The sequence below is a fragment of the Nomascus leucogenys genome, chromosome 3 (assembly GCF_006542625.1).
Source record: "Nomascus leucogenys isolate Asia chromosome 3, Asia_NLE_v1, whole genome shotgun sequence".
Taxonomy (NCBI): Eukaryota; Metazoa; Chordata; class Mammalia; order Primates; family Hylobatidae; genus Nomascus; species Nomascus leucogenys.
The window spans coordinates 152,299,413-152,323,131 of NC_044383.1; the positions used below are offsets into that span (position 1 = coordinate 152,299,413).

The 23,719-nt window shown below is 48.1% G+C and overlaps 1 protein-coding gene across 4 annotated transcripts in view; it reads right to left on the minus strand.

Annotated features, from left to right (window-relative positions):
• Nucleotides 1-23,719, minus strand: part of RPS6KA2 (ribosomal protein S6 kinase A2) — a 445,645-nt gene that overhangs the window by 193,148 nt on the left and 228,778 nt on the right. The window contains exon 1 of one of the 4 annotated variants that reach the window (XM_030809961.1): nucleotides 16,830-17,186. The exons of the other annotated variants lie outside the window; for them this stretch is intronic. Within the exon in view, the coding sequence (XP_030665821.1) occupies nucleotides 16,830-16,928 (99 nt within the window). The 5' untranslated portion in view covers nucleotides 16,929-17,186. Of the gene's footprint in view, nucleotides 1-16,829; nucleotides 17,187-23,719 lie in introns of those variants that run through there. 4 annotated transcript variants of the gene reach the window in all.

The following is a 23,719-nucleotide window of genomic DNA, read 5'->3' on the forward strand; positions in this document are numbered from 1 at the left end:
GATCTTTTATGACCAAATAGCTTGCTAGAAACAGCAACGCTTCATGGTAAATAGCACGAGAGAAAGATGTTCTGAAATGGTTATATCAGCACGCGTGGCATCAACTACAACATGAGGCACATCGTTTGATAAATGTATAAATAGCAAGTCGTAAATTATTCTTTTCACCCCTGAGCAGCCTGGCAATATCACAGAAGGTAAATGCAAATGGCCTTCCGCTCCTTTCCCGTGAATAAGAAGATAATCCCACCAACAGACGCCATGGCAGCAGGAAGCGCGGCAGGAAATTAATGTGAATTTCTGAATTCTGAGAGAACTAGTTACCCATCGGCTGTAGGAAAAATCAAGAGCACCATTCAAAGGAAAGAATTCATGATGGTTAATACAGATAAAACCTATGCAAGTGGGTTACACATTTCATGAGGCCAAACACTTAAATATGCATTTAGCACAAAATGTGTTTCTGCCGAGGACCATGGAGGCCTCCAAAAACGCTACTTTCACCCAGGGCCCTTCAGGAGTCTTTATATTTTCCATTGTTTCCTATATTAATAACAAATTCCTTCTAGTAATTTATCAAAACATAATCACTGCAGTTAAAAGGTAGTGCTGCCAAATATTTGACCATAAAATCATATGGAAAGTAGTGGTAAAGAAATAATGTTACCATGTTTTCATAAAATTCATCCTACCAACAAATATATGCATATACATTTATTACATTTATTATAGTTATAACAGAATAGTTTTTAAAACTGGAAAGCCACATGTAATAAATAATATACCTTTCCTAAAATCAATACTTATTTCTGTCTTTTTTGAATCCTCACTTCTTTAAATTACTATCTGCATATTCTGGATTTTAGCCTGGGAGAGTATTATGAGAATGAGAAGTACAAAGAAAAAGAACAAAAGTATCCTTAAACCTACTAAATACCCTGAAAGAATAAAAAGAATGATTGCAGACAGATAATATATTTCTTTTTTTTTCAATGAATGAAATAAATTTAATCCTATTTATCCCAGTTTAGTATCTCAAATAGACTGGTAAAACTGAAAAAGCACTTCTACTATGTTTTGAAACAAATTTAAAAGTATTATTATATTTTCCAAATACACATCCTATTAAGACATGCCCATATTTTTCATATATAGCCATTTAGCAGAATTTCAACAAGTCCAAAGCTGCTAAATATACCATATGTGCCCATTTATTCTAATGAACCAATAACACAAATACATTCCCAGATCCAAGCCCCTCTGCTCAGAAAGTATCACTAGCCTGTAGCTGCTGAAAAGCTGTTCCATCTCATTCACACACTCCACCATCATCCAATATCACCTATCTTGCTCCTGGCCAGAGGATCTTTCCAACACTGGATTCCAATTCCTCGTCTGGGCCAAAGGTATATAATATACTTACCCTCAGGTAAGCTTCTTGTACAGAGTGAATGAGATAAAATATGTGTATCACAACGCCTTTATTTGTGTCAGAGAAAATCCAAATCAAACTGGCTTAAACAATAAAAGAAATTGCTTGGATCATATAACTGAAATATCTCAAGGTAATATGGCCTTCAAGCTCAGGCTGATCAGGGCTCCAATCTCATTTCTCTGTGGATTTCCCAGCTCTTTCCTCTCGTGTGTTGGCACCATCCTTACGCTGGGTAACTTATGGTCACAGATGGCTGCAAAACTGCAAGTCAGGACTCCACGTTTCCATGTTTCTCCACAGCCACTGGGCAGGGATCTCAGGTTACATCCTATTTGACCATCTTGCATTCTCAACCCTGAGCTCATCCCTGTGACCAGGAAAGTGCCATGGGTAGTGCACACACGCCCAGGATGCAGATCTCCCTGGGGCCAAACACACTTAAATACAAAAAGGTTCTCTAAAAACAAGGCAGGCTTGGCTTTCTCCAACTGCCTCGTCCTCTAATTGCACAGAAGAAATACTGTGAATGAACAAGACACCCAACCGGTTCTCCAACACCCCTTTCCCAGGCCTGTTTGTTCTTTTTCCTCTTATTTTTCCTGCATCGTCCAATGCCAAGATGCAAGGGCCACGATCTGAGTGTGAGGGCCAGGGAACTCACTGACCATCTGGGGGGGCTCTAGGAAGAGCCTGGAAGAGACCGTTTGTAGGAAGCTCAGGGGAGTCTCGCCACATTCGCCCCTTGACGAGGTGTGATGTGGTCAGGTGTGATGGAAGAAAAGAGACTGGGACTTGTCCCTTCTGATATCTCAGTGGTCTGCTCAGAGACGTTTATCCTCCTTGCAGCTGGTGCATGAGTGAAACTCTGAATTTGTAGTTTTCCTTAGGAGAAAGATGGCATGCACCCCTGGGTCACCTGGCAAAGCTATCACACACGGTGGCTCCTGCAGACCCCCGGCTCCCCTCACGGGCTTGCAGCCAGGCACTCTTCTCTCTCCCTCCATGACAGACCAGGGCGAGGAAAGCAGAAATGATGAGCTCTGAGCTGGGGCCTTGCTGCCCAACTGCCTCCACTAATCCTGCTCATCTGACTGAGGTCAGACACTGCTTTGCAGAGCCCGTGGGCTGTGCTCCATTTATCACTCTGTCCGGGCGTCTGTTGCTACCCATGCTCGGGTAGAAAAATGCTGAGTTAAGGTAACAGGACTTTACAGTTGGGAAGCTCATCTCCTCTTACATTCGGATATGTTTTCCCAAGTGGCCACTGCCAAATTTACTCCACATCAGCCTCTCTCTCTCTCCATGCCCTTGACCACCTGTCCTCCTCCCTCTGGCCCTGCGCACTACATCCCACCTGTTTCTTGACTCATTCTCCACTCTTCCCCTTCTCTTGTCTTTCTTCTTCCTGTCTCTTCTCTCCCCTCTCCTCCTGCCCTTTAATTATCGTTTAAAAGACAGATGCTTGAGCAGTGTTTCCCGGACCTCCCAGAGAAAGCTGCCCCAGAGGACACGGAGCCATCCATTTGGATAGACTTTTCAGGGCCTTTCCCTGTATTTCAAGTCCTTAGTGAAAAGCACGTGTCTGAATTTTCTAAGTTGAGGGGGAGGTTTGATTTAGTGGTCAGAAAAATTTCCAGTCCTGAAACATGCCTGTTTTTACCTGGAATCCTTCACTTTCCGTGGCATTTGCAGTTTGACATGAATGCTTCCGGTACTGCATTTAATAGACCTGCTGATTTGTAGCACAGCCTGTCGTCACCATTCAGGTGGCTGGGGTGCAAGAGCTAGGAGCGGTGCTGCCGAAAGTTATTAAGACTTCAGTGAAGCAAACAGATTGCAGTATAACGAGAAACATGGAGCTTTTTCAAAACAATTTTGTCTACTGCTGAAATTTGCAAAACACGTCACTGAAGGAGTCTCAGGTTGACCCTGTACAGAGGAGAGCTCCGACCTGCCTCACTAACCCACACCCTGAGCTACTCACCCTGCCTCACGGTCACGACTGTCTCTAAAAGGTAGCTCAGGCTGAAGATCTAGGAGTCATCTTTGATTTTTCTTTCATGTATACTGGGTCCAAACTATCCGCAAGGCCTGTCCACCCTGGTGTCAGATGGCAGCTCCGAGAGCTTGCTAGCTCAGCTTCTTCTCTGCCGCCCTTCAAGCTAATTGCACGCATCACCCAAAGGATCCTTTTAAATCGAGATATGATCCCATCACTCCCTTATGTGAAACATTAGGGCTTTCCATGGCCTTCAGGACACAGTCAGACTTTCCACGGCCTTCAGGACACAGATTCCTCCCCAAGGCCCCAAGAGCTTTGGGCTCTCATAGCCCACCCCATCTTCCCCGTCTTTCTGGGGACACTGATTTCTGGCAGGTGCCGGATGAGGTCAAAGCCCAGTCAGCTCAGGAACCAGGCTTGAGCCACATCTCCCCCAGAAACTCTGCCCCACACCCTCTAGGGGCCAATCATCTCTTTCATTCAGCCCTGCGGAGATGTCTCCCTGAACTGCCCTCTCAAACACTGTCCTCCTCTGCCACTCATGGCTCCCTGCCAGGCCATACGATTTGTGTATGTTTGAGATCAGTACATTTTTCTATGTAGACTTGATTTGTAAACAGATATAGATGCAGCCGAGCTTCCTATGGCTGTCGGAGGCTGAACATCAGGCCCTGGAATGCCATGTGGACATCTAGGAACACCTCGAGCCCTCCATCGTAATACCTCGAGCCCCCATTCCCAGAAGGACACTGGGACACAGCTGTGCTGCCCAGCCCGCTTCCTACCCAGGCCCCGAGTGCAGGTGTTCACCTTCTTTGACCAGGCCCTGCCCTGCCCTGGCCCCTGCCCGTGTCCCTCCCACACTGAGGCCACAGCCCTGCCTGTGTCCTGTTTGCTGCCTCTTCTACAACGTGCTGTCTTCCTCAAAGCGGAACTGACCAGAATATTCGCTTTGTCTTGCTGCTGTGACAAATTCCACAAATTAAGTGGTTTGAAACACAGGGTTTTCCCTCCCAGTTCTGGAGATCGGACGTTTGGGATCCATTTTGCTGGCGTTGGCAAGGCCGGTCCCTCCAGTGACTCCGTGTCCAGCCCTGGGGGCCGCCTGCGTTCCTTGCTCCTGACCCCTTCCTCCAACCCTGTAACCTCTGCCTCCCTTGTCACACCCTTTCCCGCTTCTGCAATCAGACCTCCTCTGCCTCCTCTCACGAGGACTCTTGTGATTACACTTAGGGCCCCCCCAGATTATCCAGGAACATGACACCATCTCCAGGTCCTTAACCTGATCGCTCCTACAAAGTCCATTTTGCCACATATGGGAACAGCTCCAGGTTCCAGGCTTAGGCTGTGGTTCTCTCGAGGAGCCATTATCCAGCCTTCCACACCCACCAAGGACACCAGGGGCCTACACCTGAGCACCTGCGTCAGGCCTGGATGTGGGGCTCAGCCGGATGAAGTCCAGGACCCGACTAGTCCTACTTTATTTCCTGCCATTGAAATCCCAGCAGGATGTGGCCGCATTGTTCATTAGCACCTTTTTTCAGAAGTTCAGTTCTAATAATTAACATTCCCTCTCAGCTGACTCATCTGACTGGGAAACAAGCATAGATAGATGTTCCACTGGGGGCTGAGCCATGCGACTCCCGCACCACACACCAGAAAGAACATCGTGTCTCACATTCCCAGGCCGGCCTTCCAGCCACCATGGACTCCCTGTGCACAGTATTTTGGTCATAGGTCACAAAAGTAAAAAGGAAACGTAGAGGAAGATGTAGAATAAGGGGAGGAGTAAGCAAAGCATTTCTGAAGATTATTGAAGATATCGGAGGGGATGCCTTTTTCTTTTTAATGAAAGGAAGCAGTGGACGAAGGCCAGGCTGAGATGCCCAGTCACATCGGAAGGAACTGCTGACCGCCTGAGGCCCCAGAGATGCCCGGCTTTTCCCACTTGAAACACAAACCCGTGGTGCACAGGCAGACGGTGCCCACACACCATGTGCTTGCTCCGCTCCTACCAGGCAGGAAACAGCAAAAGCAAGGGCTGGGTGCAGGTGCTGGAATTAGATACTGACGGTCTCCGGGACCTCTCTCCTTATCCCCGCTCTGTTCTGTCCCGGACCATCTTGAACATCGGAGAGGGAGGGCACACCCCCCCTGAACGGGCGCTCTGTCCCCTGTGCTGCCTGTGGGGTCTAGACACCATTGAGGACTTGCCCGCTCAGCGCAGGACTCCCACCCGCTCTTGCCCTTTGTGAACCAGTGGATGGATCCGCTGCATTTGGGAGACATCTCCCTGCACACACAGGCCTCAATGCAGTCATTCTCATTCAATGGAATTCAGCCTAAAGGACAATGCTTTTTAGACACCCAATCCCTGTAACAGCCGTCCCTGCGCTAGGCCTCTATCGTGTCTCTTGTGGTACCCTGCCACCCACTGTGTGTGGAATGCAGGGACGCAGCCTCAGTGGCGAGAAGGTGGCAGTCAGATCATACCCCGGCTGAGCTGCCGTGCCGCCTGAGAGCCCCCCCCAGCACTCTGGAGTTTCATTTATTCCGGGTCAGACCCCGTAAGGCAGACGTTATACTAATTTTACAGAGAAGAAAACTGAGCTTCAAGAAGGTCCCATTGGTGACCCTGCCAAAGTCATATGAGTGCCACGTAGCACAGCCAGAATTCACAACATGGGGGCTACCTCCAAAGCCCCCACCCCGACGCATGGATCACAGGCAACGGCTCCCCTCACCGACTGCAGGAGAATCACCACCAGCAGTATCGAGACCCGCCCCTGCTCACCAGCATCAGTGCTCACGCCTGCCACAGGCCATGTCAACCAAGTCACTCCTGTCCAGCAACACGTGCTCACATACATGACGACACAGTTGCGGACAGCTCCGGCAGGCTCATGGCACACCTTCTACAGCCTAGGAACAGCCAGGCTCGAGAGAGGAAGATGAACATGCAGAACCCCTGACCCTGACTCCAGAAAACGGCTCCAAAGGCTCTCAGCTGCAGGTCCATCCTTCCCAACCACCCTCCCTCCGCCAGGCCAGAGCCCAGGCCCACAGCTCTGAGCTGCATGCAGGTGTCAGGCCAGCTGGGGAGCAGGGCCTGATGGCCACATGTGGGTGTGGCAGGATTTTTGCCCTAGAGACCTGGGCTCACACAGGGGCAGTGAGCCCGCTGTGGTGCCCATGGGGGCGGTGCCTGGCAGGAGCCACAGTGCTGACCTAGCCCAGAGCCACCGAGGCCCCTGACAGCAGGTGCCTGACTATCCTAATCTAAGGTGTGCCAAGGCCCCGTAACACCCAAGAGGAAGAGGAACAAATGAATGTGGGAGAAAGAACTGAGCCCAGAAGGTTCATGGGTCCAGGTACAGTACAGCCGTTGACAGAAGCCCGGCTCTGCCTGACAGAAGGTGCCGGGTGCCCGCTCCATCGTGGGCTGAAGGCAGTCACAGGCTGGAACGTGCAGAGGGAAGTCATTCATCACAGAAACCCAGCGTCAGGAGTCAAAGACTTTAAATCTCACCACAAATCTCTATCAGCAATGTCACGAAGGCCATCTTCCTGGAATAAAACCTATTCTAGAAGCAACAGCTTTTAAAACAAACATCCTTATTGACTTTTCCTGTTTTTCTATTTCTTAAAAATTACCCGCATTAATATGTGTGGAAATCTGTGCGTTTTAAAAAAATGTTGATAGTTTCTCAATCTTTTAAGATATTTTGTTGCTTTTAAAATTTTTTAAGTAATCAAAGTGGTTTGCGGATTTTTTCCCAAAAATTTTATCGTAAGATAACACTATATCAGCTATATTGTGGCCTAAATTAGACATTTTTTCTACAGAAAATTTTTCAAGGCCAAACAGTAGTCTGTAAAAGACCCAATGCCAGCACCACCTCATGCTGCTATGCGGTTCTCTCGTAGCTTCTGAGTAATTTGACTTACGCGATGGTTTTAATGACCTCTTCCTCCACTGGTCTCAGGTAAGCACCAGTTTTTGTCTGCATTAACCCTCTACACCCAAGTCCTACTGATAATTTTTAGGCACGTAGTGAATAGTCAGTCCATGGCTAATTCCTAAGATAAAATGTCCTAAATCACCTCCAAGGACTTTGCACGTATTAACCTAGAAGCTAGGAATTACATAGAGAATGGCCACGCGTGGCTTGGGGGCAACGGTCCTGCAACAGCCACAGCTGTCCGTGACTGCCGAGCAAACACAGAGTCCAGCCAGTGGCACCTTCCTTCTGCACAAGCTTCACCAGCATTTTTAGCAGCACAGACCACAAATCAGTCCAAGGTTTTCTGTAAATTCACACACAGCAAAGAAGTATGGTGGGGTCCAGGCTGATGACACCATTGGGGAGAACCAGTGTGCTCTGTCCCGGATGGCTGAGAGAACGTGAAGCTCTGCAGACTTGGAGCCTGGCCACGCAAGGGGAAGTGTGATTCAGGACACTTCTTAACACTCCAGAATGTTACCACTGTGGGTGACTAAGCCTTGAAACTCCAGAATGTTACCACCATGGGTGACCAAGCCTTAACACTCCAGAATGTTACCACCATGGGTGACCAAGCCACATCACAGGGAAGAAACCTTCAATGTGCCTCCTGCGCAGCACACTCCTCTCTTCTGTGATCTGAACACGAACCATCGCCTCTAGGCTAGGACTCAGATGCAGTGAGCTCCGCTATACCCACAGTCACATAGGGACAGAAACTTCTCTTCCCAAATCCTGTCTGGATCCAAGTGTCCCTGGGTCAGAGTCTCCCAAAGAGACAGCCCTGAGTCCAAGCCCCGGAGGAGCTCAGAGCCATGCAAAGCAGGAGGCCTGGGTGTGGACGGGGTGTGGGTGGGGCCTGAGAATGGACCCAGGGGCAGACAGTTCAGGGAAGGGAAGATCACTGGGGTAGAGAGGTGACCTGGAGGGAGGTCAGCGTGGGCAGGGGTGAGACCAACGAAAAGATTGACCATCACTAGAAGATCAGGCTCACAGGCGGTGAGAGTCTCCAGGTTTAGCTCACCCTGGCTGAGTGGGAGGTGGAGATAGTAAAATGAAAACACAGGCACTACTCTATAACTCCCATGGCAATTCGGGCAAATGCCCATCACCTCCGTTACATCCAAGCTTCGGGAGGGTAGGGCGAGCGTCTCAGACGTACATCTCTTCTCCTGCCTCACGCACACGGAGCGATTGTGGCCAGCTCATTTTAGTAGGTCACACTCCCTTCCCTACATCAGTTGTTGGAGTTCTGTTGTCATGAGCCTCGACACTGCAGTACGACGCGCTCAAGAAGACATCAGGACAGAGGTCTAGACACTTACAACCCTGAGAGACACACTGGACACTGTGCACATGAGCCCTGTGCATATGGACTCCGATTGATGCCATCACATTCGCACACGAGCCCTGTGTGTATGGGCTCCAATGGATGCCATCAGATTCGCACACAAGCCCTGTGCCTATGGGCTCCGATCGATGCCATCAGATTGCGCACAAGCCCTGTGCGGATGGGCTCCAATGGATGCCATCAGATTCGCGCACAAGCCCTGTGCGGATGGGCTCCCATCAATGCCGTCAGCAGTTTTTTCACTTCTCTGTTGGGTTGTACTCTACAAGGACTTGACTGAGTCACACCTCATAATCCATGTGTTTTCTTTGTTAAGATCTAGAAATAAGAGACAGACCCAACCTCATGCCGTGTCTCGGGTTCTCCGGAATGAAGGCAGTCAGCTATAGTCACCACTTTGATTCCCGCAGCCTGTCTGTTCAGTCCCTGAAGTGATGAGAAACCAAGAAGAATTCAAGAAGTCAAAGGTGTTCTAAAAATAAATGCTCTTTTAAAAGTTGTTTTGTTTGTGTTTCTTTCCTTCGTTATGTTCAAAGTCAACCAATCAACACAGTTGCTTTAGCAAGTTACAGGCAAGAGGGTTTCCTGTAGCACCTTTGCAAGCATACTGTAGAACGCAGCAGTCTCTCTGGGGCTTGACCCCGTGATAAGGAGCCCAGGGCCCCAGGTGCCTGCAGCAGCTGATGGCCATTTGGCCTGGGAGTCTTAGGGCTCGTGGAGGGCCTGCAGAGCCCCTTGGGCTTCCTGCCTCCTCTGAGCCTTGCCCGGCTCCCAGCTTTTCTCACACAGAGGCCTCTCAAAGCCATCTTCTCTGCTCCTCTTGTGTTTTATCCACAGTTCAGAACAAGAGGCTTCCTTGGTTTTTCACCCTTAGAAAGATTGACCACATGATATTATGGATGTAAAACTATTTAGAAGCTAATACGCTATCTGACCTTAGTTCTAGAGAACTAGTTGCAATTATCCTGGGCTGAGAGCATTAAAATTGGGACCTGTGGGAGCTTCTTAAGTAGTCGCTAGACCATTTCTACCATAACCATTCCAAAATAAAGTCATTCAAAGTAAAATCCCCCCACCCCTCCTGTTATAAATTTGGCCTCCCAGTTTAATGAGTAAAAGCTGCAAGCCCACAGACCCTTGGCAGGATGTGTGGCCAAGATGTCTTGGTGCAAAGAATGTTACAGTGCACTTCGAGTGCAGAGACTGCTTTCCACAGCAGGCCCCAGGCTTGCATTCTGGCTAATGTCCATCTGAAAATTCAGAGTGTGAAACTACAGCATACGAATCATTCCACAGGTATGAGGCCTGTTTTTCTTATTTGTCAATCTCATTCAAGCCTTTATGTTCTTCAGCAACAGGAGGAAATACCCTGGCTAATACCTAAGTTCTAATATTTGACTCATTTTTTAAAAATCTTGCTAATTTCATACAGAAGACAGAATAACTGAAAGAAGAAACGACTCTTTTCTCTAAAAAGCTAGATAATTTCAACCAGTGCCTTCTCCCTTCTCCCAACAGTCCCCACTCAGCCATTCCTTGTGGGCTGACACCAGAAACAGCGTGGAAAACAAGTCTGTTTTCCAAGAGGGGCTATTACCACGAATTATGTTTAAAATGACAGCATCGAAGATTAAACCATCATTGTATGTAAACTTAACATAGCTATAACCTAGGAAAAGCTAGTTTCATGGTGATAATACTAATTTGAAACAGATGTGTATTCAAAGGGGCAAGGAAGCAGGCTGGCAGGAGAGAAAAAACATTTTCCCCCATAATGTAGTACAAGAACCTTTACAGATATGGTCTAACCAAAGTCAGCTTTGTGCGACACCATAGATGCCAAGTGAAAGCTGTCCTGACAAGGCACATTTCACTGCTGAAGCATTTAATCACTTGAAGATAACCCTTATTACAGGGTTACACCTATTTTGTAGCTGGGGAGACAGGTGCTCAAAAGGATTCGGTGGTTTGGCAAGGGAGACAGCAAGAACACGAGGGCAGTGTGAGGTGGCTGGGAGAAGGGGCAGCCGGCAAGGTCAGGCGCTTCCCACGACAGGAGACTGGCACCAAGCAGGGGCAGGAGGGAAACAGGGACACCACCTGCTCCATGCCTGCAGAATCCTACCTCCACGGGGCAAGGCAAGCTCAAACCACCCAGCCTGGGGAGCTTTGCACACCAAGGCTCATAGAGGAAGACTGGCTAGGGAGCATTCACCGAATGGAATCAGGTAGGGCTCTCATATTAGTAGCATTCTTGGGAACACCCTCTAACTGATCTCCAGAACACATGCAAATGACTGCATAACATATGCAAATGACTGCATAACAACAGGTACACATCTTGGCTGGTCGGAAACACTGCTTCTGGCCTGCTTGGTAATAAATCCTAGGTATGTGGTTACGGCACATTTGTCCTCCACGCCCTGATGTGTAGGTGCCTCCGGCTTCCTTGTAGCTGCACCATCATTTTTCCCTAGCTAAGCAGTCAGCAGGCAAGGCTTCTCACGCAGCTGCAAGTCAGATGTGATTAACAGTATTTCATATGGAATATATTTGTGTCTGATCCATTTGCTTGATTAAATCACACTGTAGCTTAACAGCCTATTTGTTGATAATTTTTACTTATTTGAATTCAATGTAATAGCTTTTACTAGTGAAAATATATCAGCAAACATAAAACGCTGAGAAAATGCAATACAACGTAATTCAGTGTAATCAGAAATAAAAGCAGAGCATTCTAGAGAATGTTGCTAGTCTTAGACCAGCTCTTATTTAATAAGCACAGATCCTTGGAGCAAAAAAGGTAGAATATTTCTGGCTAAATTACTGGTTACCAACTCCACGTCATACAAAGTAAATTCATCCTGGTACCCCATATCAAAGGAGCAGTCTCCTGGCAGCTTCCTGAAGGTCCCCAAGGCCACACACATCTCTGGTCGACCCGAACATTGCCTTCATCCTGAAGCTACAGCCCTAAAGCCTCTTTCCTCCCCTTCCCCTTCATGGCCAGTAGCCCTGGAAGCTGCCTCAGAGAGTTCATACTTCTCCCACCATTAAATTGCCACTTCTGAGAAACTATTCGCCCCACATGTGAGAAACAGAAGGAAATTCCAGGTAAATGGTAAGTCAGAGGATGTGAACGTACGTTCCTTTCTTATTTAATGGGCTTCCACTTCATTCTTCTACTTCTGAACGCGTGAAAAATAGTCTGAACAGTCTTTGCTGTGCTGGCTCTGGCCAAAGACAGTCAGCACATGGGCTTACGGAAAAGGACGGGCAGAACAAAAGGGGCAAAATCTCACTACGTTTAGTTGTCTTTTCACATAGTTTAAAAAAAAAACAACACTATTTTGGGGATTTTTCTTGAACGTAAACAGAGAAAGTATGTAATGAAATTCCAAGCATAAGGCATATCACAGAAATTGTGACCACAAATAAGGAATTAAGCTTAATGTCTTTAAAATAAAGTATATAAATGAGCAAACAGATGAACAAATTCAGTATTCACTAATATGGACTATTGTGGTTTTTTTTTGGCTGTCAGAAAATCCAATAAAATTAGGATAAACATAATTTCTTTGGGAACACTTATTGGGAGTACCTGAAAATTATCTTAATTAGAAATGGTTTTCTTGGAAACCACCCAAGATCTAGAAGAAGAGCTCACCTATCAAGCCCCAAGAATAAGCCTTAGTGGTAAACTTTCCAGGAAGCTTTCTTTTTATCCATGACTGGAGCCAACATTGTTCCTGATGCTTGCTAAGAGTCCCTTCACACTTCTTTATTAGGACACCATGTTTTCCTTAACAGGGATGAGCAATTAAAATGTCTTTATATATACACATAGATGAATTCTGATGATCTGTGACCACCAGAAATAGAAATAAATTGACAAGTGATCTAATCAGACCATTTAAATCCAAAGCTGCCAATAATTTCACAACACTTATACCCTAATAGCAAGCTTCTTTTGACTTGTTTGCCTCTATTGCTAGACATTAAGCTCACTGAGTGCAGGGATCCTATTTTTATGTCCCAGTTGCTTAGCACAAAGCACACAGTATGTGCTAAAATCTTTTGAGTGTATGAACAGTTGATAACAAAATTCTCCCTCCACTCAGCAGTTCATCACTAGCAATATCCCAGGTAAAGCCTCGCATTTTGTCTTCCTCATTCACTCCCCACTGTCTTTCAGGAGAAATGCCAGTTACAGCTGAAATAGCTCAAATAATAGGTCACCAAAGAGAACCCTCTAGCTTTGGTAACTCCAAACTAATAACTGCTCCCTAAATGAAATGACTTTGCATATTGACACCTTTAGCAAATTGGTGGAAGTCTTGAGTTAATAATATCACTTTTAATTAGTTTAAAATGTACATTCCCTCTTGGAAGAAATATAAACTAAGCTTTGGAGGTTGCACATCCATCTTCTGAGGCTCTACTGGCGTGTGGAAAGTTTGAGTGGGGAGAAGATTCCTTTCAGCTCAGTGGACCCATGGTTCTGCTAAGTTAGGACGGTGAGGGTGGTGCATTTCCTTGCTCTCAAAGCCACCTTAGCTCATTAGGCAACTGGCATAGGTAACGTATTTTGTAGATAAGTTCACTGACTCATAGGCCAGACACTGAGAGGGTATCCTATCCCAGCCGGGTGATGGTAACTCCAGCTTAGCAAATGGGCCAGTGTCCCCTTTCCTCATCTATGAAGTGGACGGTTGAAGGAGATGCAGGTTACTCTGCCCAGCAACGTGTCCTGGTTCTTAGGCAATACTGTCAATGCCCTGAAAGCAGAGCTCTCTTGGGGGTGAGGGTCTTGTGGTCACTGAGACCTGACACCTTTCTGGAGTACACCCATGGAAGTCTATGGAAGATACCCAGTTTTCCTCTAGAAACCCCCAAAATTATAGTTGCCAGAATCAACAACTTGGCCATCTCACTTGGTTCTATGCTGATAGAGGACAAAAATATTTCAGTGAATTTCATTTTAATCTGTAATTCATAAACTGTTTCCAAATATGATTAAGTAACCTGGCTTATCTGTCAGTTAGGGTTTAACAAATGTTGGGTTATAGATGTAAAATTTATTTTAAAATCAAGTATGTTCAGAGAAGTTTTGCCAAGCATAAATGTAAAAGAGAGGAAAAAAAAGAAGGGACCTTAGAAATTTCTCATTATTTAAAAAAATAAAAAATGAAAATAAACTCGAGTATGAAAACATTAGGACTGAGTCTCCCTCTGAAAGCCTTTTCAATGGAGATATGGTTTTCAACTTAAAGTAACTACGTTAATTTCCTGTTTACGTCACTAGACTTTGAATTTCAAATAACAAAAATTTTCAGTCTGTATATTTCAAAATATAAATTTCACAGAAACAATTTTAAAATGTTTCCTATTATTAAACAAGTTATCTTTCTCATTCATCCACACAGAGGAAATACACATCTGTGTTCAGTACTTTGTGTCCTATTTCTCAACCTCAATCCATTGACAGACCTCCCCTGCTCAGTTTTACATTTTTCGATGAGTGCTTCTTGGCCTATAACCAGCTGTGAACACAAACGAACAGGCAGCCTTCTCAAGTATGGGTAGGGTGCAAAAGAGGAACTTACTGGACTGGGGCACAAAGGCTGCTGCTTGTGAGACTCCTCACTGGGCGGAAGTGCCCTGAGGCCAGGACTTCTATGTCTTGTGTCTTTTTGGACACAGTATCCAGAAAAAGACCAGCCCAAGACCCGGTCCTCCATAAACATTTGCAGAATGAATTCCTTGGAAAGCTTTTAACAAGACTCTCAAACTCTCAGGGTTTCTTCCCCTTAGCAATAGAATGAGGACAGTAACATATGCTACCCCGATTTTCACAAGCATCAAATAATAGAAAGCCGGGGAATGCATTTGTAAAGAAGAGATCGTTGCATTAGTATTGACCATATTGACCATCTTTTTTTTTTTTTTTTTTTTTTTTTTTTTTTTTTTTTTTTTGAGAGGAGTCTCGCTCTGTCGCCAGGCTGGAGTGCAGTGGCGCAATCTCGGCTCACTGCAACCTCTGACTCCCTGGTTCAAGCGATTCTCCCGCCTCAGCCTCCTGAGCAGCAGGGATTATAGGCATGCGCCACCATGCCCAGCTAATTTTTGTATTTTTAGTAGAGGTGAGGTTTCACCATGTTGGCCAGAATGGTCTCGATCTCCTGACCTCATGATCCGCCTACCTTAGGCTCCCAAAGGGCTAGGATTACAGGCATGAGCCACTGCGCCCGGCCATTATTGACCATCTTAGTGAAACCTCCAGCACCTGGCACGGGATCTGGCACGTAGGAAGCGCTAATTGACTACTTACTGTTAGACTACATTTATTTTCAGCCCATTTGACCTCCTATGTCGCTGATGGTTTATGTATGACTTCTAGAAATTTTATTTGTACATCAAAGAAACCCCGTTTCCTATTCCCACCCCCACCTTGTTTCCCACTGTATTCTTTTTGGAGGCACTTCTGCAGCCCGGCCCTCCTTGCAGAACCCTGTAACACCAGAGATGTGTGTATCCAGAATCAGGCAGATTCCTGAACTCCCACTGGTCAGCCAGAGCCAGTGCTGCTCTTCATAAACAATGCCTGGAGTTTGCTCACACGTGTACCTCTTCTTGGCAAAGACAATAAATGGAAGGAGACAAGGAGTTGTCTAATAAACTTGGCATTGAGATGAAACAGGAAATAAAAACATGTATCCGGATAAAGATAAATACTGTTCTGAGTTTCTGATCTTGTCAACTAGGCACTTTTTATGTGCCTGTGCCCCAGGAAAATGATTTGTCTCACTGAAGCTGTGCTTAATTTCTCTCAATATTAGACTTAAAAGCAAGCCCTCCTCCAGTACTGGATTAACAGTTTTGTTTGAAAGATGTGTTTTACCCTTGGGAACCGGCCACACTGATCAACTCTAGTACTTCCAATTCTGATTTAGGGATGCCATAAGAGAAACTTTTTAAACAAGTAATTCTCTTCTACTTTTTTGTCTATTCCTCAGCTCTGCTTAGAGGTCTCTCAATTGTTATAGAACCCATGTCTGTGTCTAATATCATGGCAGCTGGGACAAAGAAAACCAAGATGAAACATTTGAGATTGTTCCAGTTGAAACAAACCAACCAAAACCCCACAGGTGCCAGCCTTGAGGCAAAGGCGGGACAGTGTCAGGCGAAATCTTTGGGTCCCAGCCTCAGTCTCCCCATCACCATGTCTTTTTCACTTAAATACGTTTCACTGTTTTGTCATCTAAAGATTCAACAATGTGATTTGGACACTGGGATTAAGAGAATAAGATTTGATGGTTGAAATAAAAAACACTACGAGAGAACCGTCCACAAGGAAACCCTAAGATGCCAAGATGCGGGACAGGTAGAAAGGACAGGGCTTTGGGAGTACTCTGGGTTTTCAGGACGAATCTGTATCAACCCCGGCGCTGCGAGGATATTGCATCAGGCGCTTTACTCCTGAGCGCCGTTTTAGACGCCTAAGTAGATTGTGCTGCTGCCCGTTCTTTCCCGTTCTGTGAATTCTACACTGACTTCAAATGCACGAATGAGCTACAAGATAAGGTGGAACCTGCCGGCCAGGCACGGCTGACAGCACCTGATCAGCGCCTCGGAGGGCGGAGCTGGGGGGCTTCTCCACACTGGACTTTGAGGGACCCCCGCGGAGCGCTCCGCGCCACGCGGTGATCTATCTGTAGAGAAAGCCTGTCCTCACCGGGACACCCTGTGGCCCACAGGGGACCACCCCACACCCCGTGCAGACAGCGGCGGAGAAACGAGCTGGAAATGCAGTGGGGGTGGAGTTGGCCCCCGCGAGGACCCACGGACCGCCCAATTACTACGGAGTCCCAGCGATAACGTTTGGAGCCGTTTGGTTCGATTTTCGGAACCGGACCAGCTTTCTAGTAACTTGAACTCCCTGACGGGTCTCGGGGTCCACCCAGGGGTGGCGAGGCGGGCTCGGGCGGCCACGGGCCGGGCCACGGCACCTGCGCGCCCCGAGGGCGGCCGCATTACCTCGAGCCGGCTCAGGCTGGAGCTCTTGGAGCGCGACTTCCTGCGCAGGTACACGGAGAAGAACCTGCGCACGGCGAACTTCTTCATGCTCAGGTCCATCGCCCCGCGCCCAGCCTGGAGCAGCCGCAGGGCCGGGGGACGCGCATCCCCGGCATCCCAGGCGCGGGGCTCAGGTCCGCGGGCGGGCGCGCGTGGCCGGGGAGCCCGGAGCGGCGGCCATGGGCGCGGGGCGTGGGGCGCGGGCTGCGGTCACAAAGGGCAGGCCGCGCCGGCCACCGCGGCCGGGGCCCCAGGCGCTCCCTCCGCCTCCTTCTCCGCCTCCCCTGCGAGTACCAGCGCCGGCCACGCGCCACGCCTACACCACGCCCACCACCACTACCGCCAATCAGCGCCCGCCGCTCCGCGCCCCGGCACGCACACCTCCTCCTCCTCCGCCCCGCCCCGCCACTACCGCCAATCAGCGCTTACCACCCCGCCCGTTCCCGCCCACCACCAGCACTGCCAATGAGAGCCCACCGCCCCGCCCAGGAGAGCCCCGCCTCTGCCGATACCTCCAATCATCAGCGTCGCCCTGTGGCCCCAGGTGCTCATCCCTCCTCCTCTTTCTACTCCTTCCTACAAATACCAGCTCCGTGCAGCCCCCGCCCCCACGCGGTTCCGCCCACGGCCCCGCCCACAGCATTGCCCGCCAATCAGCGCCCGCGGCCGCCGCATGCCTAATGAGCCCCGACCCGGGACAGCTCCCGGCTCCGGCAAGCTGTGCAGCTGCTCCGGAGCCGCGCAGTCGCGGGCGTTCCTGTCACGCAACTTCGGCCCGGCTGCTCTTTCTTCCAGCTTTGGGCCGTCATTATGTTTTCCTTCCTTAAAACATCCCTGTGCACACTTTGTCATCATGTTTTTCTCTGCCGAACCAAACTTTAATTGTTGATCAGCAAACGCAGCCAAAACCTCAGCGGCACAGCGAGCGAGGCACCCCCGCCTGCCAGCGGGCCCTGCAGCTCGGCCCAGAGCCGCCCGCCGCGGAACCGGCGCCTTCCCTCCGCCGGAGCGGACAAAGGCGCCCGAGGGCGGGGGCTCAGGCAGCCCGCGGGGCGCCTCCCTCCCGCGGCTGCAGAACAAAGACGCATCCGCCCTCCGCAGCTGGTCCCGCTCTAGGAAACGTCTACACAGATGGCTTATCAGGGCCCGCGCTGGGAATACCCGGGGCGGGGTGACCTGGGTCTAGGGCGAGGCCCTCAGACCCGCTGCTGGCGGCAGCGCCGCTCGGGATCGCCTTAAAGGGAAACACTTTTTTTTTTTTTTTTTTCCTAGAAATGCTCACCAAGGGCTACAGCAGGGCCGAGAATGCGGGCTCACGACCCCGTGCAGCCTGCTCTGTTTTCCTCTTGTGCACGTGTTGAGTTTGTGTTTAAAAACAGGGAGAAACCGAGCCCATTGACATAGCACCATCACCACCTGCAAAGACCAGAAACGAGTGCGGTGGTGAGTTGACAAGTCTTGCTTGCTCTTTTGCAGTGCGAACTGCAAAATCCTCGCGTTGTTTTGCTCGCTGGACTAGTCAGATATTGCGTTAATACTCGTGATAGGCTATTTTGGCTGAGGTGGGTAGAGAGGTCAGAATGTCCTTAAATAAGAGCTTTAAACTCATGCTGCATCCGGGCTGAGGTGAGGTCAGATAGGCTCTCTGGGTTTCCTGGAGACCCGCGTTGAGCGGTGCTGCTCCGGAGTGGAAGCCGGGAGTTTAGCACCAGTACTGTGGCGCTGCCCCTTCCTTGCTTGGTGAACTTGGGTGCCCTTGCACGTTGTTCCCATGACTCATCTCTAAGAGGAAAATACGAGTGAAACCTGTCTCATCTCCCTTACTGGATAGCAAGAGGCTTATGCAAGATCACCGATATGGGAGTGCTTTGTGAATTTAAATAGTGCAATTGATTTTCATATTATGTATTAAAGGAGCTATAATGACTATTTTTCTTTAAAAACAGAAGTGCAGGACCCCACACGGACACCAAACACCGTTTTGGCTTCTTTTCAAGACGGTGTGCCAGTTAAGTGCCCCTGAAAACTGCGTTTCCTGCTTCCTTTAAGGTTCTTCTGGGAGGGTAGTAGTAATCTGTGCTCTCAGAACCAGCCTCTTAGTGCCCTGTATCCCTGCTGGGGCCCTCGGGCATCCTGGCTCTAGGCAAACACAAAGACACTCTATACCCAGCACGGGAAGCGGTAGATGGACCTCCGACTGGACACAGACTCCGGGAGTGAGGGAGGGCCAACCCAACCATGCTTCCCTCGGAAGGGGAGCCAGTAATACTGGCCGGAGACAGGAGTGCTGAATGCCAACCATACCAACTCATGGGCATCCTGTTCAGGACAAAAGCCCCAAGGCAGGCCTAAGTCAAGGCTTGTACCAACAATAGTATTTTGACCTGATGTGACAAAATTGGAAAGGAAATATTTCATGGGACATTCATGAGTTCCCCAAATTTGAAGGTAACAAAACTGTTCTGTTGAACTGGGCGGGGGGGGAAGTCATTCAGATTTCATTGGAATTCATTGCTAGAACAATAAATCTGTTTGCCTTTGTTTTTCTCCTGGTAAAATACACGTATACCAAAATCTCTAGTGATCACGGAACACTACTTCATGTGCTTATGTAATGAAATCCTCCAAAACCACTAAATCTAGGGTAAGTATAATATCAAGACCCACTGTAACCTAAATCCAAATTATCCTTACCAAATACCAGAAAAGAAAGTGAACTTGATAAAGGCTCTTGCCCAGGTGATGGAATGGGAGAGGGCTAAGGGGAAATAAAGAGCTTGGTAGACCTCTGAGTATCTCACATTTTCTGTGATTCAAGCACAGTAAGTTTGAGACTGAATTCCGTGGTGACTGCTACTTCTGTGAGTACCAGATTAGCTGATGTGTGGTCAATGCAATTCCACAAGTGATTATCGAGCACCTACTAACATCTGGCACTGTGGTGGTCATTTGTGACACAAAATGATTACAACATCCCAAGAAGTTCACAGTCTTATGGAAGAGAAGGTGAGTGAACAGACAAAGCTGATGCCGTTTTTATGTAAAGTGAAAGAAATGTATAAGAGATGAATGAGAAGCCAATTCTAATTGGCGAAGTCAAGGAGGAGATGGCCTTTGCTCTGAATCCCTGAGGGTAAGAAGATGAGGGAATAAGTTTCCTGGACAGACAAGAGGAGGTGGGAGTCCCAGGCTGAGGAATAACAGGGCACAGTCAGGGGGCTGTGACAAGGTTTCCCATCTCTCCCCGCTACACAGGTACCTTTGTGGGTAAGGCTGGTGTGTTCTCTGCATATGGGAAGATGCCACATTCTCAGGGCATCCCACAGGATTGGCTTAAGAGTGACATCCAAGAGCTTCTAATTAGTCAAGTACCACAAATGTCTGTTTGTCTCCGAACAGTCCTACAGGCTGCTGAAAGTTTCAAGCTTCTAAAACTCTCATTTATTTCTAAAACTCTCATACATTTTCAATAAAACGCTAAATTGCACTTCAAATGAGACTTTATATATCTTTAAAATAAATTGAAACATTCGGTCTTCATTAGGACTAAAGTTTTGCCATGGCAGCTGAATTCACTAGGTTCCCTGATGCAAAACTTCACCAGGATTACCAGGGTCACCTGGTGCTGGTCATCTGAGAAAGCGGGAAATCGTGCTTTTCCAGAGTATCAGCATTCGAAGGCTCTGCCCATCACAGGCATCCTACTGGGTGCTCCAGAGACAGTGTCCAGCCAATATGAGGGAGGGAGGTGGGCTTCAGTGTGTGCCCCTGTGAACTACTTCCTGTGGCTGTGATGCAAATGGGCTCAGTCAAGCTTCCCTCAGTGCAGTCCCTGAGTGTACAGAAAGGAATCCTTTTCCTGGGCTGTGGGTCCCTGTGTACTTGAAGTATTTATGACTTTGAAGTTTCTTGAATGTAGGAATTAGTGCTTGCTCAGAAGATGGTCTTAAAGTCCTGAGACCCTAGAAGGGAAACTGTAGTAGACATTTCAGGTGGGGGCACGTTCAGAGCAGGTGTCAGCAAGGGGCCTGGAGCTGTCAGGGAAGGGCCTCTTGGGCCCTCAGCAAAAGTTAGAAGGGATCAAGTTTGCCTCTGGTCTCTGGCTGGCCCCTGGCCCTCACCCACAGGACGCTTGTCTCGGGTCTCATTCACATCTGGGTACCAACCAAGCCACGCCAGAATGACACCTTTGCCCTCAGTTTAACAGTTTAAAATCTCTGAGCATATTGAAAATTTAATAAGAAAGTCTTAATGAGTAAAAGTCTTCAAAGCAATAGAAATAAAGCTCTAATGGTGAAATACCAGGAAATGGAATTTACATTTGAAACCATAGGGCCTGGTTTCTGGGTAGTCGGTAGAGGGAGGTGGAAACCCACAGGCCAGTTGTACTTGACCCTTATTGACTGGCTTAGATTTAGGAAGAAAAACCACATTGGGTTTCAAGCTGTGGGAACCATCATGGCTGGCTTCCTCCCTCCCCGCTGGAGCCCTCATCCCCCATCCAACCTGGGTAGGAAGGCACAGAGGTCACAGAAGGTGGGCTTCACCTGCAACACCTTCCCCACCAGCCCACTGTGAGAACAGCTTTGGATTTTATTGGTTTTTAAATACTATCTTCCTTCATACCATTTTCTTTTGAAACCCATTTATAAACCATAGGGCCAGAATCTACAGTGAGGCTGATCAAATAACTTTCCTGATAACATATATTTTTTTCATCCCTCTGCCTGGGGCACTCTGGTGCCTTCCATGGTGTCAGCGGAGCACAGCTGGAGTCATGACTCCCAAATGGCAAGAAGGGAGGGCCCTGCCTCAGTGAGCCCTTTTTGTCTTTGAGACAGTGGAATCCCAGAGATGGCGCGAACACACAGTGCAGTCATAAACACAGCGGAGCAGAGACAGACCAGAGAGAGGCTGTGTGGCAAACAGAGCCCAGACGGGTGGCACCTCGGGGCAGCACCAGTATCAGCGAAGGTATAAATGCCTTGAAAAGACCTAAATCAAACACCACATGAGACAGATGAAATTCAGACAGACAGGAGGTGGGGACAGCGCTCCACTCCGCACATTTCTAGGATACTAATTCCAGCTGCCATGCGGTGCCTTTAACCTCCAGGACCTGTTCGCCTTATAGCTGAAGCTTTGTACCCTTTGAGCAACATCGCCCTTCCCCACCCCCAGCCCTGGGGAGTTTTTAGACTCCACAGATAAGTGAGATCATGGATATTTGTCTTCCCATGTCTGGCTTATTCCACCTACTAGGATGTCCTCAGGCCCATCTGTGTTGCCCGCAGGTAGCTATGTGAGGTGATGGCTGTGTTCATTAGCTTGATTGTGGGAATCCTTACATGAGGTATACCTACAGCAAACACCATGGGGTATCCCTTAAATTATGCAACTTTTGGCTGCACGGGGTAGCTCATGCCTATAATCCCAGCACTTTGGGAGGCTGAGGTGAGCGGATCACCTGAGATCAGGAGTTCGAGACCAGCCTGACCAACATGGAGAAACCCCATCTCTACTAAAAATACAGAATTAGTCGGGCGTGGTGGCACATGCCTGTAATCCCAGCTACTTGAGAGGCTAAGGCAGGAGAATCCCTTGAACCCAGGAGGCAGAGTTGCAGTGAGTGGGGATCATACCATTGCACTCCAGCCTGGGCAACAAGAGCGAAACTCCATCTCAAAAAAAAAAAAAAAAAAAAAATTTCTTTGTCAATTATACCTCAACGAAGCTGGAGGAAATAAAACGAATGAATGAGGAAGGACATACAGAAATCAACAGCAACAACACAGAGGAGAAAGACCAGAAGGGAGACACAAAGACCAGGAGACCAAGAAGGAACTTAACCCAAAGGAAAAGGAAACTGGGAGCCGAAGCTTAGTGAGGGAGGAGGAAGCAGGGACAGACAGTGCAACTCAGGAACAGGGTTGGGGAAAGGCAGAGAGACCATGAGCGGTGTGGGGAGGCCAGAGGACAACGTGGACTCAACATGGGTATGAAATACCTCGGGGCTGGGCACAGGGGCTCATGCCTGCAATCCCAGCACTTCGGGAGGCCGAGATGGGCAGATCACTTGAGCCCAGGAGTTCAAGGCCAGCCTGGGCAGTATGGCAAAACCCATGTTTTCTCTACTAAAAAATAGAAAAATTAGTTGGATATGGTGGTGTGTGCCTGTGGTCCCAGCTACTTGGGAGGCTGAAGTGGAAGGATCACTTGAGCCTGGGAGGCAGCGATGGCAGTGAGCTGAGATCGTGCCACTGCACTCCAGCCTGGGTCACAGAGTGAGAGCCCATCTCAAAAACACCAAAAACAAAAAACAACCTCAGAGGAGATTGCCTAAGTCCACAGAGCAAGAAAGGAAATTGGGGCAGAGTAAAGGGATGAGTTTCTTCTTTTACCTCTGGCCAGTGTGTAAGGATGGGGTGCTCAGAGTGGGTGGGGTACTTTGGGCTGATGAGGTCATGCTAAGCATGGCACAGCAGAAAACTGGAAACATTCTGGATCCTTGATAACACTGTTGAGTTACTGCATTAACCGATTCTGCAGCCAAACCTCTTTGAGGCTTATTTCTGTGGAAAATAAATCTTCTCATTGAGCTGAGTTTTCTGTCGTTTGCAGCCAAAGGGATCCTAACTGGCTGAGCAAGGCACTCATTATTCACTCGGTTAATCCATAGACTTACATCCAGTTCCTAAATCTAAACTTTTATAAAAGTTACTTATGGATTATTTAATAGTCATACTATTTGTAAAACATTATGGTAGAAAATGCTGTGAGATTATAATTACAGTTATAATTATAGGATGGAAGAATTACTTGTTTGAATTTATTCACGTATCATGCATTTC